The sequence below is a fragment of the Pieris brassicae genome, chromosome 5, assembly GCF_905147105.1.
Source record: "Pieris brassicae chromosome 5, ilPieBrab1.1, whole genome shotgun sequence".
Taxonomy (NCBI): domain Eukaryota; kingdom Metazoa; phylum Arthropoda; class Insecta; order Lepidoptera; family Pieridae; genus Pieris; species Pieris brassicae.
This window is the reverse complement of record NC_059669.1, coordinates 15,194,196-15,208,615: the sequence shown is the minus strand read 5'-3', so window position 1 is coordinate 15,208,615 and position 14,420 is coordinate 15,194,196. Positions and strand designations below refer to the sequence as shown.

The window sequence follows — 14,420 nt, the reverse complement described above, 5'->3', positions numbered from 1 at the left end:
ACGTTTTATTTTAGCCACATATACGATATTTATAGAAAATATTTATCTGGGCTAAAACAAAGATTTCTTTTACAAGTTACAACAAATGACAATTAAAAGTCTATGTTCTATAGTGTGTAGTCTGTACTCTACTAGATTGTTATCGGTAATTACATAAATTTAATATTTAGTATAGGGTAGTATATATATTCAAAGTTTTATTCGATTTACAGAATCGAATCGCATTCACTCGACCGAGTGAATATATAATATAATTTAAAAAGAAAAATACTGATATAAAAATTGTGACAGGTTAAATGAACATTTAAAACGCCACATAAAGATAAATTGATAGTAGATCCACTGTTCAGATCATAATATGGATTCGATATTATTTGAGAATCGATTGTATCACATGCTTTATGTTTCGATCACTTAGGAGTTAGGATCGGATCGTCACATCACTAATTCGTGTAAAGTGTATAGAAAAGAGGGTTGTTGCGTCACCGATTTTGGTAATTTTTGATGATTTTTAACCCTGTAGTCCCCCTATTATTACTTAAACTTAATTACGTACACCAAAGTGCTTTATAAGAAAAGTGTCATATTATTTTTGTATTGACTCAGGAAAAAATGGCCGAGAAAATCATTCCTGTAGTTCGTGCTGAAGAAGAAGAGGCAGAGGAAGAAGAATTGGTAGACCCACAGACCCAGTTACGGGTAAATAATATTAATATGTATTATTCCAGCCCAGTGCCCACGGTCACATATGATTTTAAGATCCATATCCTCTACTGCATAATTTTCTATCTCCTAACCTCTAGTATTTAATATATAATATGATAATGATTATCCGAGTCTTATGAAATAAAAAAAATAGTTAAATTATTAGCTCCACCTTTCTTGGCTTTAAATTAATTAATTTTTATAATATATTTATAGAATGAAGAATGAAGCATGAAAAAAGGCAAGGGATATTAATGTGGACAAGGTGTTTGTTTGAATACCTACTTTTTCCAGTTGTAATCATATGAAATGTAAAAGTAGTTTGTGTTGTTATCTTAATGTATTTAACCTTAAATTAAGAAAAAAAATATTTCCAATAGAACTGTAGGTAATGTAATTAGCATGCCATATATATTATATTAGAAAATAGTTTATTTACCAATACTTTTTCTAGGAACAATGCCACGAAAAACCCGAGCTGCAAGCAATGTGGTCAAAATTCCAAGAATGTAACGACAGAGTGAACTCTCGTTCAAACACTGCTGAAACATGTGAAGAGGAACTCATTGACTATGTTCATGTACTTGACAAATGTGTCAACAAAGATCTTTTTAAAAGGTTAAAGTGAGTGTAGTTCAAATATCTCTGTTATCCAAATTACTTTCTAACTTTGGGTTGTAGAATTATTAGTAATTTATTCAATAATTAATTATCAGTGTTGAGAGACTTTGTTCTATGTAAATAAATAAAATATTAATTTTCTTTGATTTTTATTAGAGAAAAATGTATTAAAAAAAATCAGACACCTTATATACTATAAATTCAATTTATTAAAGCAGTTTAACAAAAATATGTTTTGATACACATAACTTCTCAATATGGAATGTCATAAAATGCAAAATATTACCACATAAAATACAATTTTGTATAAAATATATTTAAATAAATAAAAATAACCATTCAATTAAAATTGTAACAATTTTCATAAGATAATATAGATTTTTCCTTTGATTTAATTTGCCACATAAAAAAATTATTTTTGCAAAAGCCATTTCTGAGATTTAGTTTTACACTAATATAATAAAAATAACAGGACTGAGTTGATATGGGTAAACAATTAATTTGGTATAATTGGTTTTTACACCGAAACTTTAAAAATCATTTTATAATGTAAGATTAACTTTAATTAATTATGTTCTTAAACAATGTTTGAATCAACACTTTCCAAATTAAAAAAAAACATCAGCTATAAAAATTATCTCCTAACCATAGCTACTATAAATTAATTTCATCAAAATCAGTTCATGCCATTAGGCTGCAAATTACAGACAGACAACAAGTTATATATTACATATTCTATAAAGAAAACTTATGTATTATCTTACTACACAATGCATTATCCATATGAAGAAGAAGTACAGCAGCAAGTCAACTTTTAAATAAAAGTTTATTTTGGATATAACATTACAGTTTTTACAATTAGGCAAGCTTACAATATTTATAGGGGAGACTAATCAGAATTTATTATAATCGGTGTATAGGGATTTCCTGAAATGTAATATCCATTGACTGTGATGGAAAAAGCAGCACTTAACTTCATATCAAATTTATCACTTTGCATAATCTATGCTTTTAGCGTCGACTATAGTATTGCTTCACAGATTAAAAATATTTACGGCACTTCTCTATAAGCAGGGTAACTTAATCTATGGTATACAATTTTAAAAGTAACGCGTTTAAAAATCAATTCTAACTAATATGTAGTTATGAAAGTAAAAGAAAAATCTTGAAGTGCTTTTATATTATAATTTTTTTTTGGGAAATGGATAAGAAATCCTGCAATTGAAAGAACCAGAACACTAAAGGTATTGTATCTACATAGGGCCGTAACTCCTTCAAATTAGCTTACTCTAACTGGCACCAACTTGTAGGACATTAAAACATATTTCGCAAACCCGTTGTGGTTTATTCATTCCAAACTTTAATATGGGAATATCTTGACTGGAACATTTATTACACAACATTCGGCCGCAGTGACGACTGTAAAGAAAAATAATTACAGACACAGAAACAAGATATATAATAATATTTTAATATGTTAAAGTTTTATATGCATTTTCAATTCAATTAAAAAAAATACACAATATTTAAAGTAGAATTTAAAACTTTAGTATCTTTTTTCGATTTCTTAATAAGAACCTTCCTTCTATCTAGTTTCATTACTGTGAAAAATAAAAGTATTCTGGTAAAGGTTTCCATACCAATGATGTTTCCTCATAGTCAGCGTGAATTTAGTACCGCACTCTTGACATAGATCGCTTTCCGCCCATGGCGCTTCAGCGGGCAACGCGTCCAACAATCTGTGGAGAAGCTGTCTTGTCGCTACCTAGGGGAATTTCAATAATGGTACAACAGTTACTCTCATACTTCTAATCTACAGCTAGATTGATATATAATTACCTGATAATTAAATATAGAAACGCCCTCTTTATTTTCATGCGCCAGGCAGGCTCCTGCTTTCACTAAAACACGACACATGGCTGCCTGTCCGTTCATATACGCCAATAGTAATGGAGTATTGCCCTATAAAAGTTGTACTATTATTAAACATATACATATAGGTTTACCAAATTCAGAACAAACAATACTATTAATTGCCTCGAATAAACTTTAAATCTCATAAACATACAAAAAATTGTTGGTAAGTATGTGGAGAAACCTTAAATATTAAGACTTTTAAGTTTGGCGTGAACATTAAAGTTAACTGGGAGTTAAGCTCCTAAGAAATTAAATGTAGTAATAAACTTGTACCAAAAACTACTTTGGAATAAAAATATCCGAGGGTACTTTTGCAAAGTAAATAAAACATATATTTCATAATTATTAGAAAATACAACTTAAAATGTTATGAATATTTAAACTCTTTAGTCATATTCAACTTTATGAAATAGACCGTTTTTAGTTATTGCATACCTGTAAATCTGTCCTATTGATTGGAAAGTCCGGCATGAACTCTAGGAATGTTTCACATATAGTTGCAGCATTATCTTTTTTACACCAACATAGCTCATGAAGTGGGTTGCGACCTGTAATATTAACGTTGTTTTAGCAGATGCAGAGATATATGTCTAATTTTTTTTATTTAATAAACGTTCGTCTCATTTCTCTTATTTAAATGTTCTTTAGGTTTTTAATTAAACTTCGTATCATAAGGAAACTGATAAAAAATATATAATTTGAGTATTATATCAATTATACGATTATATAGAGAAAATATATAGAAATAATGTTATATAATGAAACGCATTCAGTTCATAAATAATAGCGGTTACAACTATCATGTGCAAATATTATGTATTTTTATTGCATAGCACATTTAATATAATACACTTTGCCGGACCCAATTAAAATGCCAAGAATGAAATTAATATTTCAGGTTGTTATGTTTTAAGGCATTTTACGATAAAATTTACCTTTAAGGTTAGTAGCAGCAGCATCGATATCGCTATCCGCTAGTAAAGCTCGTGCAACGGGGGCGTGACCCTCGCGAGCACACACGTGCAATGCGTTATCTCCCGCCGCGTCAACTGCGCCTACTTCAGCCCCGTCGCTTATGAGAGCGGATACTATCGCCGCTTGAGAGGTCCCACCCGTGCCCGCTGCTACGTGCAATGCCGTACGCCTGATCGTACGTAAATTATGTTCGTAATATTATTTCATGAAGAATCTTACAGTGCCATAGAGTACAAAATGTATTATTAAATTATTACTTTATAATAAAATAAATTTCGCTTCGATTATTTCTAAATTATTGTTTTCAGTTGGAAGACACTGACGAGTTTCACTTCACCCGAGGTCAGCGATTAGTAGAAAGAGTAGAAAGTTGATGATGGAAACCAAATAAAGAAATATCCTATTGATTATCTATAATGTATACAATACGCATCATTGGTGTAAGTACTTTGCCAAACTACGTTCCGTAGTTCACGTTCACGTTCACGTTCCGGACGTGCGTGTTGTAGAAAAACGTACTGTCCAATGAACTAAAAGATTTCATTGAATATAGAAATGCCCAAAGGAGCTAGGTGTGTTGGTAGAAGGAAAAAAAACATGGATTCGCAACGTTAGGGAGTTGACGGGTATTGCGACTGCGAAAGAGTTGCTGCATCTGGCACAGGACAAGACACGCTTCATGTGATTGACGGCCAACCTCCAGTAATGGAGAGACTAAGAAGAATTGAGTTAGGCCCCAGAGTTTACATTTCGTAACACACACTTACTTATGCGCATCTCTATCGTTAGGCCTTGCTCCAGCCAAAAGTAGAGTTCTCAAAAGGGCTTCATTTCCCGATGCAGCCGCAAGATGCAATGGCGGCGCTAGTGTCGCATCTTGAATCCGCGAGTTGACATCTACCTTCACCGAAAGCAAAAACATCAAACTCTCCATATCGCATTTCTGGATTGCGACGTGTAGGAAGTTCCGGCCTTTTTTATCCACCTGGAAATAAATAATTTATAAACTAATCACTTCCTTCTTTACCTAAGAATTATCCAATACAGAACTAAGTTGGGTTTCAACATATTAAATACAAGACATATCATTGATTTTTCTATAGAAAAGACGATAACCGAGTAGGTTTTGACATTTTAATAATTTATTCGGAACATTGGTTTCTTCCACACATTGGAACCTTAATGTCATTGGAGTTATAACTCATTTAAATAAACTCCTAAGAAAAAAATTCAATTGAAAATCGTAAGTTGGTACTATTGTGTTTAATTGTTAAAGGTAGTATTTTTTTATAAGTCACTTGTACTCGCAAAGTTAACTTAAGCTATAGTTTTCATGTTTACTACCTATAAAAACTAAGGTTGGCTGAGATCTGTTCACCTGTTCGGCAGCCGAGGGGTTTTTCTCCAAAATAGCTTGTGCCGCCTTGTTATTCCTCGCAGTGAGAGCCGCTGCGAAGGGAGTGACTCCCCGATTGTCCCTTGCTGATAAATCTACTCCAGGTTGCGATAAGAGAAGAGATATTATCCCGGCGTGCTGGTTCTCAATAGCAATGTGTAGTGGGGTCTTGCCTTCAGCGTCTTTGGAGTTAATGTTCGCGCCATGCTCCAGGAGCGTCTAGAGGATTTAGATGGTAAACTTCGGGTATTTGGGATATCTACCAATAATTACATATTTTTTCATAATAACGAGTTTTATAGGTTTTTATAGTCGTTGATAAAAATCAAAAGTAAAATACCTTAGTTTTACAATTTGATTTCTACTAACAAAATTACTAAGAAGTATTGTAGAAGTAGCAAAATCTAATATAGTTCTAAAATATATATATTATCTAAGAAATATGATTAGCAAAATTTCCTAGGAAATTTATAAACTTTCGTAGGATTCTAAACGAGTCATAAATTGTTTATTTTACGCACACATTTTCGCAAATTGATAAACTTACCGAACTCGTATGTAAAATGATAAATAAGCGATAACCAAACGGCATGTGCGCTCTGATTGGATAAATAAGTCTCTAACCTAACCGTTTAGAATCTTACGAAGACGACTTAATACGATACATTGATGAAAATGTGGGCGTAAAATACTACAATTTATCTCTCGTTTAGAATCCTACGAAAGTTTATAAATTTTCTAAGAAATTCATAAACTTGCGGATTTTGTTATATTCCGGTGACATAAACATTAAATTAGTCCGGTTTTCCACTATATCGTCACAATATTAACCAACCATACCTGTATAACATCAGTAAGTCCCCAAGTACAACATAGATGAAGAGGTGTATGTTTGTCCGCTGCGACGTCTGAACCCTCGCCGGATGGACCAGCTCTTCGCGGCGATTCCACGTCACATCCGGAACGGATGAGGAAAGTTGCTAGATTCTCTTTGTTTTCGTCTATGGCCCTGTTTAAAGATTGATAATGGTGATATGTTATTACTTCGGCTGGCTATTGCAGTTGTCTTAACCTGCCATTTTATTTAGTTAGTAATATTTTAATTAATTTCTTCCCGTATTTTTTTAATTTCGTAAAAAAATATTAACATCACTGTACTATCGAAGATTACAGATAGTAGACATAGATTTATATTAAGAGTAACTTGTTTTGTATAAATACATTCTTAATATGCATTCAACAAATAAAAAAAATACATTTTAGTACTCCTTCCTTTTTGCATTCTCCTTGCAGTATATAAAAAATCTTGGATAACGTAAATTTACGCCCTATTAAAACAACTTTGGCCGTACCTACCTGGCCACGATAACAAAATTTGCCACTTTTGATTAAATTAGTTATTAATCTTACTTATGCAGTAGTGTTTGTATGCAGCCATCAGGACCAGGGCCCCAGCAGTCAGCATCTGCGCCGTTTCTGACGAGAATCTGTACAACAAAAAAATCATATATCAACCAAAAAAAATATTTTCTACAGTGTGATCTTCGTAACTTTATTTAATTTCACCATATAAAAGTCAGGATTACTCGAGTTTGGTTGGTTTTGTATTGTCTACACAATGTAAATTGCATAACATATAAGAACTCAATAACGCCAGAAAATGCATAGTATATGACTGCGCATTTTCTGACTTTTTATTCCGTTTAATTTACTGTCTCTTTTTATCACAGCTTAAGTACAATTTGACAGAAAGAGACGAACCACAACTACAGCTAAAAAAGTGCAATTAGACTGTTTTGGTTTTAATGAATACGGCTGATGGAGAAAGTGTAAAGCTGTATGTTAACGGATGGAGCGTGACGCTTAAACCATAAACATCAAGGTCAAGGAGGTCCATTATTCAATTTTTTTTAAATATACAATATTAGCTTTTATTCACGACTATGTTGGCGTTATTTATGTGTTATACTTAGAGGTATCTATATATTTATGATTATTATTAATACTGTAGAAGGATTATGAGGTTTTTTGGGTTAAATATATAGAAAAAAAACTTTCATGCTTTTTCTTGATAATTCTGTGGGTCCTGGATTAACACGTTTTTTTATAGAACAGGGGTGCAGGAGGCTCATGTGATGCTCAAGTGATACCGCCGCCTATGGACACTCTCAATGCCAGAGGGCTCGCGAGTGCGTTGCCGGCCGGAGTTCGCATAAAACTTTAAATATTAGAGGATATTATTTTTAATCTATTGATTGACTGATGCAGAGATTCAAGTTAATTCATTTAGTATAGGAACGTTAATGACCAAATATCTTAATATACTTTATACGTACACTAGCAACTTCCTCCTGTCCCGAATCGAGTGCGGCCCAAAGAGGAGGTACTCCGTTAGCGTCGAGTTTGCTCATGTCAACTCCGCGTACGCATAATGCTTCCACGACTAAGCCTAGGCGACAGTGGATAGCCAATTGAAGTGGGGTTTCTCCTGCGTCAGTTCTAAATGAAGTTAAGAAGTGCTGACTTTTATTTTTTTTACATAAAATTTCTTAATAGATAACAACATTATTTTGAATTTCCGGTCGTTGCGATCTCATTCACGGTACTTCACCCGTTACAAACACACATTTTTGCTTCTGTTTCATAATTTTGTTTTAACACATACGTTGATACGTCTTTGTGTATATTTCACGAATTGAATTCAGTAATTGCACTAATTGACAAGCATACGCATACGTAAAAAGCAAAAAATTACTAATTTCACACTATTAAACAATAAAAAAAGCGGTTAGAGGTGAAACAAAGCAACTCACAGCGTATTCATATCAGCACCGTGGTCGAGTAAGTAAATTGCTGTCCTAGAGTCCTCTTCAACAATAGCTTGATGAAGTAATGTGAATCCCTTTCCATTTCGTATGTTAGGGTCCGCGCCGCCATCTATCAACGGCGCTACTAGGTGTTTGTGACCTGTAATGATATATATTTCTTTATATATTACGCTCTTTAAATGAAATTTGTAGTGCGAATACGGCGGCTAATGTCAGTGCAGCCGAACATAGAGTTATGATTATGGCCCGAGTACATTAATATCATGTTTTATTGCAAAGGTCTCACAATAATAGCCTTTGTTTAGAGATTTCAACTGTATTGTTGCTAATGCCTCCCCTTGCCCAATAAAACATTTAGATTAACTTATTTAACGAATATAAACCCGAATTTTTACTAACTTCAATTGATACACTTGACTTAAACTTCCTATAATTCAATTCCAAGGATTTGCTTATACGTCATTGGATTTTTTTAATGTAATAGGAGGCACTTGATGTTAAGCGATACCGCCGCCCATGGACACTCACATTGCCAGAAGGCTCGCAAGTGCGTTTCCGGCCTGTCAAGAATTGGTACGCTCTTTTCTTGAAGGACCCTAAGTCGAATTGGTTCGGAAATACTTCAGTGGGCAGCTGGCTCCACATAGTTGTGGTGCGTGGCAAAAACTGCCTTAGAATACGCTCAGTTGTGGAACGACGGACGTCGAGGTGATACGGATGGTATTTTGTATTTTGCCTTGACGCCCGATAATGAAACTCAGTTCACACGACCACTCTCTTCTCACTGTTAAACATTCCCAAGTTTCAATTTAAAAAATGATTCTACCTTCTGTGAGCGCAAGACTTATCGGCGTGTACCCTTCAGAATTCTTCAAATTCAGATTTGGTATAACACTAGAGCGGTCTGATGAGGAATCTTCCTTATCTAGTGATTTTTTGTGATCTATTATAGCTAGAACACAACCTTCGTGGTTATTAAGTACCGCCAGATGTAAGGGAGTCTGTCTGAAAAAATATTAAAATATATTTGCACGTATAAGATTTATAGCCGGTAGATTGCCTTGGCTTTGTCTATTGTATAATCGAGTTTACATTTCAATCTATTTGAATTTATTACATTATATGGTCTTTCGCGTGTACTGCTTTCAAGCGCTCGAATAGAGTGAGATAGGTATATGATCAATTCTCGTTTATATCCGTTAAAGTTTTGATAAATATATTGTGTTGCTTATAATCCTGTATTTAATTATCAGAAAAAGACTGCTAAAATATTTTTGTTTTCGATCTTTGAACGCAATTTTATCGTTACTATGTTGATAACATTAATCATCTTTAAGTGTTGTACGATCGCCAAATCTGTATTAATTATTTTTATTGTTCCTTCATTTGTCGTACGACCCAAATATAATTAGGCAAAATGCCAATACTCCAAACGATTAAATATTATTTAATGAAAGACTGGTCTTTTTTATTTTAAACATTTTTCATATAGGTATTATTTTGTTATTTCTTTTATTGTACAAGTATTAATTATTACTTTTGAGGTACACTTTTGCAAAGCTATTTCAAATATCAACTACTTTAGGATTTTTTAAATTGAAATTATTATTTTATTTCAATTTTCATAGACGTCAAAATAGCGAATTATACGAAAATTATAATATATCATGCAATAATATACAATAAAATGTTACGTACAAAAGTGCAAATTCGTTTTATAACATACAATGCGGAAAATTACACTTGTATGAATTACGTTTTACACGCGTTTCTAATTGTTAAGGAACAGAATAATTAATTAATGTATAGAGTACCCATTTCATTTCGGAATCTAGTTAACATGAATAAATATATAATACCTTATTAAAGCTAAATTAAAAAAAGACTTTTACCCTAAAAGTTTTTGTGTGGGGCCATACAAAAACTACACCCCTAAAAAAATTAAGTTAATTTTTAAAAATTTAGTTTTTATAAAGAATTTTGACATGTCGTTAGTTACCTGCTTTGAAAGTAATAACTAATTTACCAACATATAACTTTAAAGATGAATAGAAATACAGTCAAAACCGTTAACGACAAACAACTCGTTTAGAACAACACACCGGTTATATTGACCAAAATCAAAGGTCCCGGCTGAATTCTTTGTATTAGGTACTTAATAACAACGTCATCGGCTGTTACGACTATCGGTTTTTACGACCAAATATGAGTAGTCCCTTCGATGTCGTTATAATAGATTTTGACTGTAGTACTTGAAATAGGCAGAATTTAACCTACGACATTTAAATTACAACTTGTTTTCAATAATCCTAATTTCAATGGTACCTTAGTGGTTGGAGCGTACTTCTCTCATCCCAGAGTTCATACGTTAGAATCACACCAATGGCAGACTATATGCATTTAACATTTGCTCGTATGGTGAAGAATTACGTAGCATACCTTAGACCTAACAATCAAGGGCTTGTGTCTGGGTTCAGAAGGCTGATCACCTACCTGCCTATTAAGTAGAAAAAAGGATCTGATACAGAAGTTTGAGGTCAAGAAAAGAGTTGTATGTAGGGCCACTACTTTATTTTGACTTGAAGTTTCTATGTTAATAAAAAAAACATGCATGTGTTAGGAACTGTTTTTCAATAATCAGGCAGTATTCTACAGATGGGGAATTATAAACGAATTGCGCGCTTAACAGACCCCCGTATGTCAAATTCAATACGTTATTGACGGGTGTTATTAGCTCTAAGAATCTGAATATCACCGTATTGCATAATTACCTGTACACTGTATCCTCGTGCTCTCCATAGGCAGTCTGTAAATTGGGTCTGGCATTATTTTCTAACAATGTAGCGGTTAATCTAGTTAATCCATTTGCACACGCTGCATGCAACGCTGTCAGACCAGCCTCGTTGGTATGGTTCAGGTCACCATTTAGGTTAGATGCTAGAAATACCGCCGATTCCTGAAATGTTAAAGAAATAAAATAGAAACTGTCGTTACATTCAATATTTAGTTTATTCCATGAGTACCTCACTTTGAGTTGGAAATTTGTATTATTTGTTACGGGACCTTTTACGGGATGTTTTTTCTAACTGGTTCGTAATTTTGTGGCCAGGATTTACATAAGGATTATATAAAATTATCAATATAAAAACATTTATAATAAACTACATACGAATCTACCAAGGAACTTTCGGCAAGAATTCAACTATATAATACTAACCTCAAACCATCCCTGGGCCAAAATATGCAGTAGACTATCTCCGGTATTCGAGTACAACGGATTCGCCTGACACCCTTTCTCTAACAACTTTGCAGCAAAACCTCTCTCAATAATATCAGTCTTGCCCTCCACCGGGTCCTCCGTGAACGCATTTTTGTTTGTGACAGGCGTATCGAAAGGATTTGAGCCGTTCATGACCAATGTTTCACTAGAAGATATAGACGCACGCCGATCGTCTACTAACGCATAGTATAAGGGTGGGTGTTCATCAGAGATCGTTCTTAAGTTTGTATCTAGATTAGATTGCTTTAGAAGGAGGTCGAATATTTGCTGACTCCTTGCTATTACCGCTTGATGGAGAGGTGTACTGGAATCAATTTTTATCAATTAGTTTCAACTTTTTATTCGACTTACATGCATTGGTAAGAAATGATCGATCAAAGACAAATATTGTTACAAAAACTCAGCTACTTTAACAATTAATTTCTTGCATTTGTTGAGAGAACTGAATGATTTTTATGCTAGCTTCAGGGATTCTGGTGTTCTAAGCAAAAGACTACCAACGTTAAAAACTCAACTTATTATAGTTTATCTGCAATTTAAAAAAATACTCACAATCCTTTTCTATTTTGCCGATTTATATCTATGCCTTTCTGAACAACGATAGCAGCGATCTCCACCATTTGTTCCATCGTCTCCGGATCGCAGGAACTTGCAGTTAGACCAGCTATAAGATGCAATATTGTATCGCCTTCTTCTCTGTAATAGAAAACCAATATCTAAAGGATCTAATACGATCTCTCGTTCCAAAGGGTACCGTATTCACTAGACGTCCGTCATTCCACATCAGAGCATTTTTTAAGGCAGTTTTTGCCGCGCACCACCTCTATGTGGAACCAGCTACCCACAGAAGTATTTCCGAACCAATTCGACTTAGGGTCCTTGTAGTAGATTTTTATTTATTTATAAGTTATTGCAAATCAAATAATTGAGCATAGAGAAGTGTCTGCTTCAAAAATACGGAGAAATGTCTAATGGCAAAGTATATCATCTTCAATTTTAATAATATACAATCTGGTACGTAGGTATTGTGTTCATAACTGAGGTTCGGGATTTCGTGTTGAAAGTATAACGCGCGAAAAGAAATAAAATTTATTTATTTTACATTACTATTGTATACTTTTATTATTTGTTCAAATAAGCATTGAACGTAAATAACTAAATTAAGTCAGTTCTGGGTGCTCTCTGAACCTTTGCAAACATTCCATTAGTATTACTAATGTTAAAGTGGTAAACAACACTGAATCATAATTAAAAAATTAAATATTTTAAGACTAATAATTAGGGGCCGTTCAAGTATTACGCGTGCACCAGGGGGTGAGGGGATCTTTGATTTCCTTATTTGGTGATTACGTCAACAGTAATTATATACTTTTTACACATATTACCCACCCATGCTTGAACCCGAAATGCATTCGAGGATTCCTACAAAAGAAATATACGTATATATATTATTAATACGTTTATGTACTATTATTTTTCAGAGCTTTGCTTACTTTTACAAGAGGGAGGGGATGGGGTATGTGTGTATACATTACTTATTATAAAAAGGCAGCTAGCTCCGATGCATAATTTTGGTATAATTTGTGTATCGTAATTCAGCGAAATCGGTTAAACTGTTTACGTCAAGATGTATTTATGTAAGAGAAAATAGGAAAAACCAATTGTGAAATTCCTTTGACTCAAATTGTATTTACTTGATTCATTAGTATCAATTAAACGTAGCATTAAACATTGAACGTTTTATGAATATTAAGTTACTGTCTTTTATTGTAAGCTTTAATATAATTTTAAAGATCAAACTACTATAATTGCTTATAAAACTTGGTATATTGGGATTTGTACAGCGGTCGCACTGTGATATTTTGATTAATCGAGTGTCAGAATTCACAAAAAGACTATTGCGAAATTTCTAAGCTAGTTTCCTTCATATCATTATTGCGACACCGGCTGATAACTTTTAATAATTATGCTTTTAATGTTGAAAAATACGATGCAATCTCTGTTTAGGGTAGAAGCTCTCTATATAATTACGGCAGATAATAAAGATAATGTAAATTAGAAAATACATATGTATTTCCAAACGAAAACGAATTTAATTATCACAATAAACTTTAACTGTTATAACGTTTCCTGTGGTTTGCATTAGTAAATAAATCATGAAATCAAATGTTTTGATATTAACTTTTGGTGCCAGTGGATAAAACTAAAAGAACTGGCAACAAATTCTCCGCCACTCCTTTTTTCGCGATATATTTGAAATCTAATGTGTATCTCTAATGCAAACCAGAAAACAACATCGTTGATTAGCATTAACGATTGATCAATTAAGTTAAGTCTCAAACTATCGCGGAATTTTAACGTATTTAAATTAGGTTATTAACATTTAAAAAATTGGCGTCATAAAGTAAACAGATTCTTTAAAAATTCGCGGTCATTCGAAGCGCGTCATACTCGTTTCATTGTCACAAAAACATGTTTCAGTTTGAAAAGCATATGTTCATACAAAGAAAAATTAAACGCGGAAATCTCCCATTATAGTTTTACGCGATGATTTTTATGTACGAGGGTTAGAAATAGGCACATGTTCATATTACTTAACCTCCGATAATTGCGAAATAACTGGAACTGGCTACATTTCTTTGCTATATACAACCAATAATTTTATAACTCTCGATACGTTGCGAAAGAACACGCCAAC

General features: G+C 33.2%; 2 protein-coding genes across 3 annotated transcripts in view; one reads left to right on the top strand and one right to left on the bottom strand.

Moving 5' to 3' along the window:
- The first annotated feature begins 342 nt into the window (after nucleotides 1-342).
- Nucleotides 343-1,467, top strand: LOC123710252 (cytochrome b-c1 complex subunit 6, mitochondrial-like). 2 transcript variants are annotated; one of them, XM_045662037.1, is made up of 3 exons: nucleotides 343-494; nucleotides 607-699; nucleotides 1,160-1,467. In XM_045662037.1, exons 2-3 carry the CDS (start codon nucleotides 613-615, stop codon nucleotides 1,331-1,333), a joined length of 261 nt encoding a protein of 86 aa, XP_045517993.1. In that variant the 5' UTR covers nucleotides 343-494; nucleotides 607-612; the 3' UTR covers nucleotides 1,334-1,467. The 2 variants fall into 2 exon arrangements, with proteins under 2 accessions (XP_045517993.1, XP_045517994.1); XM_045662038.1 differs by lacking the exon at nucleotides 343-494 and having other exon boundaries at nucleotides 501-699.
- A 231-nt stretch (nucleotides 1,468-1,698) lies between these two features.
- LOC123710248 (rabankyrin-5) overlaps nucleotides 1,699-14,420 on the bottom strand; it is a 39,500-nt gene continuing 26,778 nt past the window's right edge. The window contains exons 7-21 of the mRNA XM_045662032.1: nucleotides 12,275-12,418; nucleotides 11,660-12,026; nucleotides 11,214-11,398; nucleotides 9,269-9,447; nucleotides 8,428-8,581; nucleotides 7,951-8,113; nucleotides 7,025-7,101; nucleotides 6,455-6,623; nucleotides 5,597-5,833; nucleotides 4,986-5,203; nucleotides 4,179-4,387; nucleotides 3,679-3,791; nucleotides 3,166-3,288; nucleotides 2,967-3,091; nucleotides 1,699-2,745 (exon numbers count right to left, since the gene is read on the bottom strand). Coding sequence (XP_045517988.1) covers nucleotides 2,616-2,745; nucleotides 2,967-3,091; nucleotides 3,166-3,288; nucleotides 3,679-3,791; nucleotides 4,179-4,387; nucleotides 4,986-5,203; nucleotides 5,597-5,833; nucleotides 6,455-6,623; nucleotides 7,025-7,101; nucleotides 7,951-8,113; nucleotides 8,428-8,581; nucleotides 9,269-9,447; nucleotides 11,214-11,398; nucleotides 11,660-12,026; nucleotides 12,275-12,418 — 2,593 coding nt within the window. The 3' untranslated portion in view covers nucleotides 1,699-2,615. The remainder of the gene's footprint in view (nucleotides 2,746-2,966; nucleotides 3,092-3,165; nucleotides 3,289-3,678; nucleotides 3,792-4,178; nucleotides 4,388-4,985; nucleotides 5,204-5,596; nucleotides 5,834-6,454; nucleotides 6,624-7,024; nucleotides 7,102-7,950; nucleotides 8,114-8,427; nucleotides 8,582-9,268; nucleotides 9,448-11,213; nucleotides 11,399-11,659; nucleotides 12,027-12,274; nucleotides 12,419-14,420) is intronic.

Bases quoted from the DNA above. Each gene is read 5' to 3' on its own strand.
- LOC123710252 (XM_045662037.1), top strand. From the start codon at position 613: ATGGCCGAGAAAATCATTCCTGTAGTTCGTGCTGAAGAAGAAGAGGCA. The intron at 700-1,159 runs GTAAATAATATT...TACTTTTTCTAG, and splicing joins ACCCACAGACCCAGTTACGG to GAACAATGCCACGAAAAACC.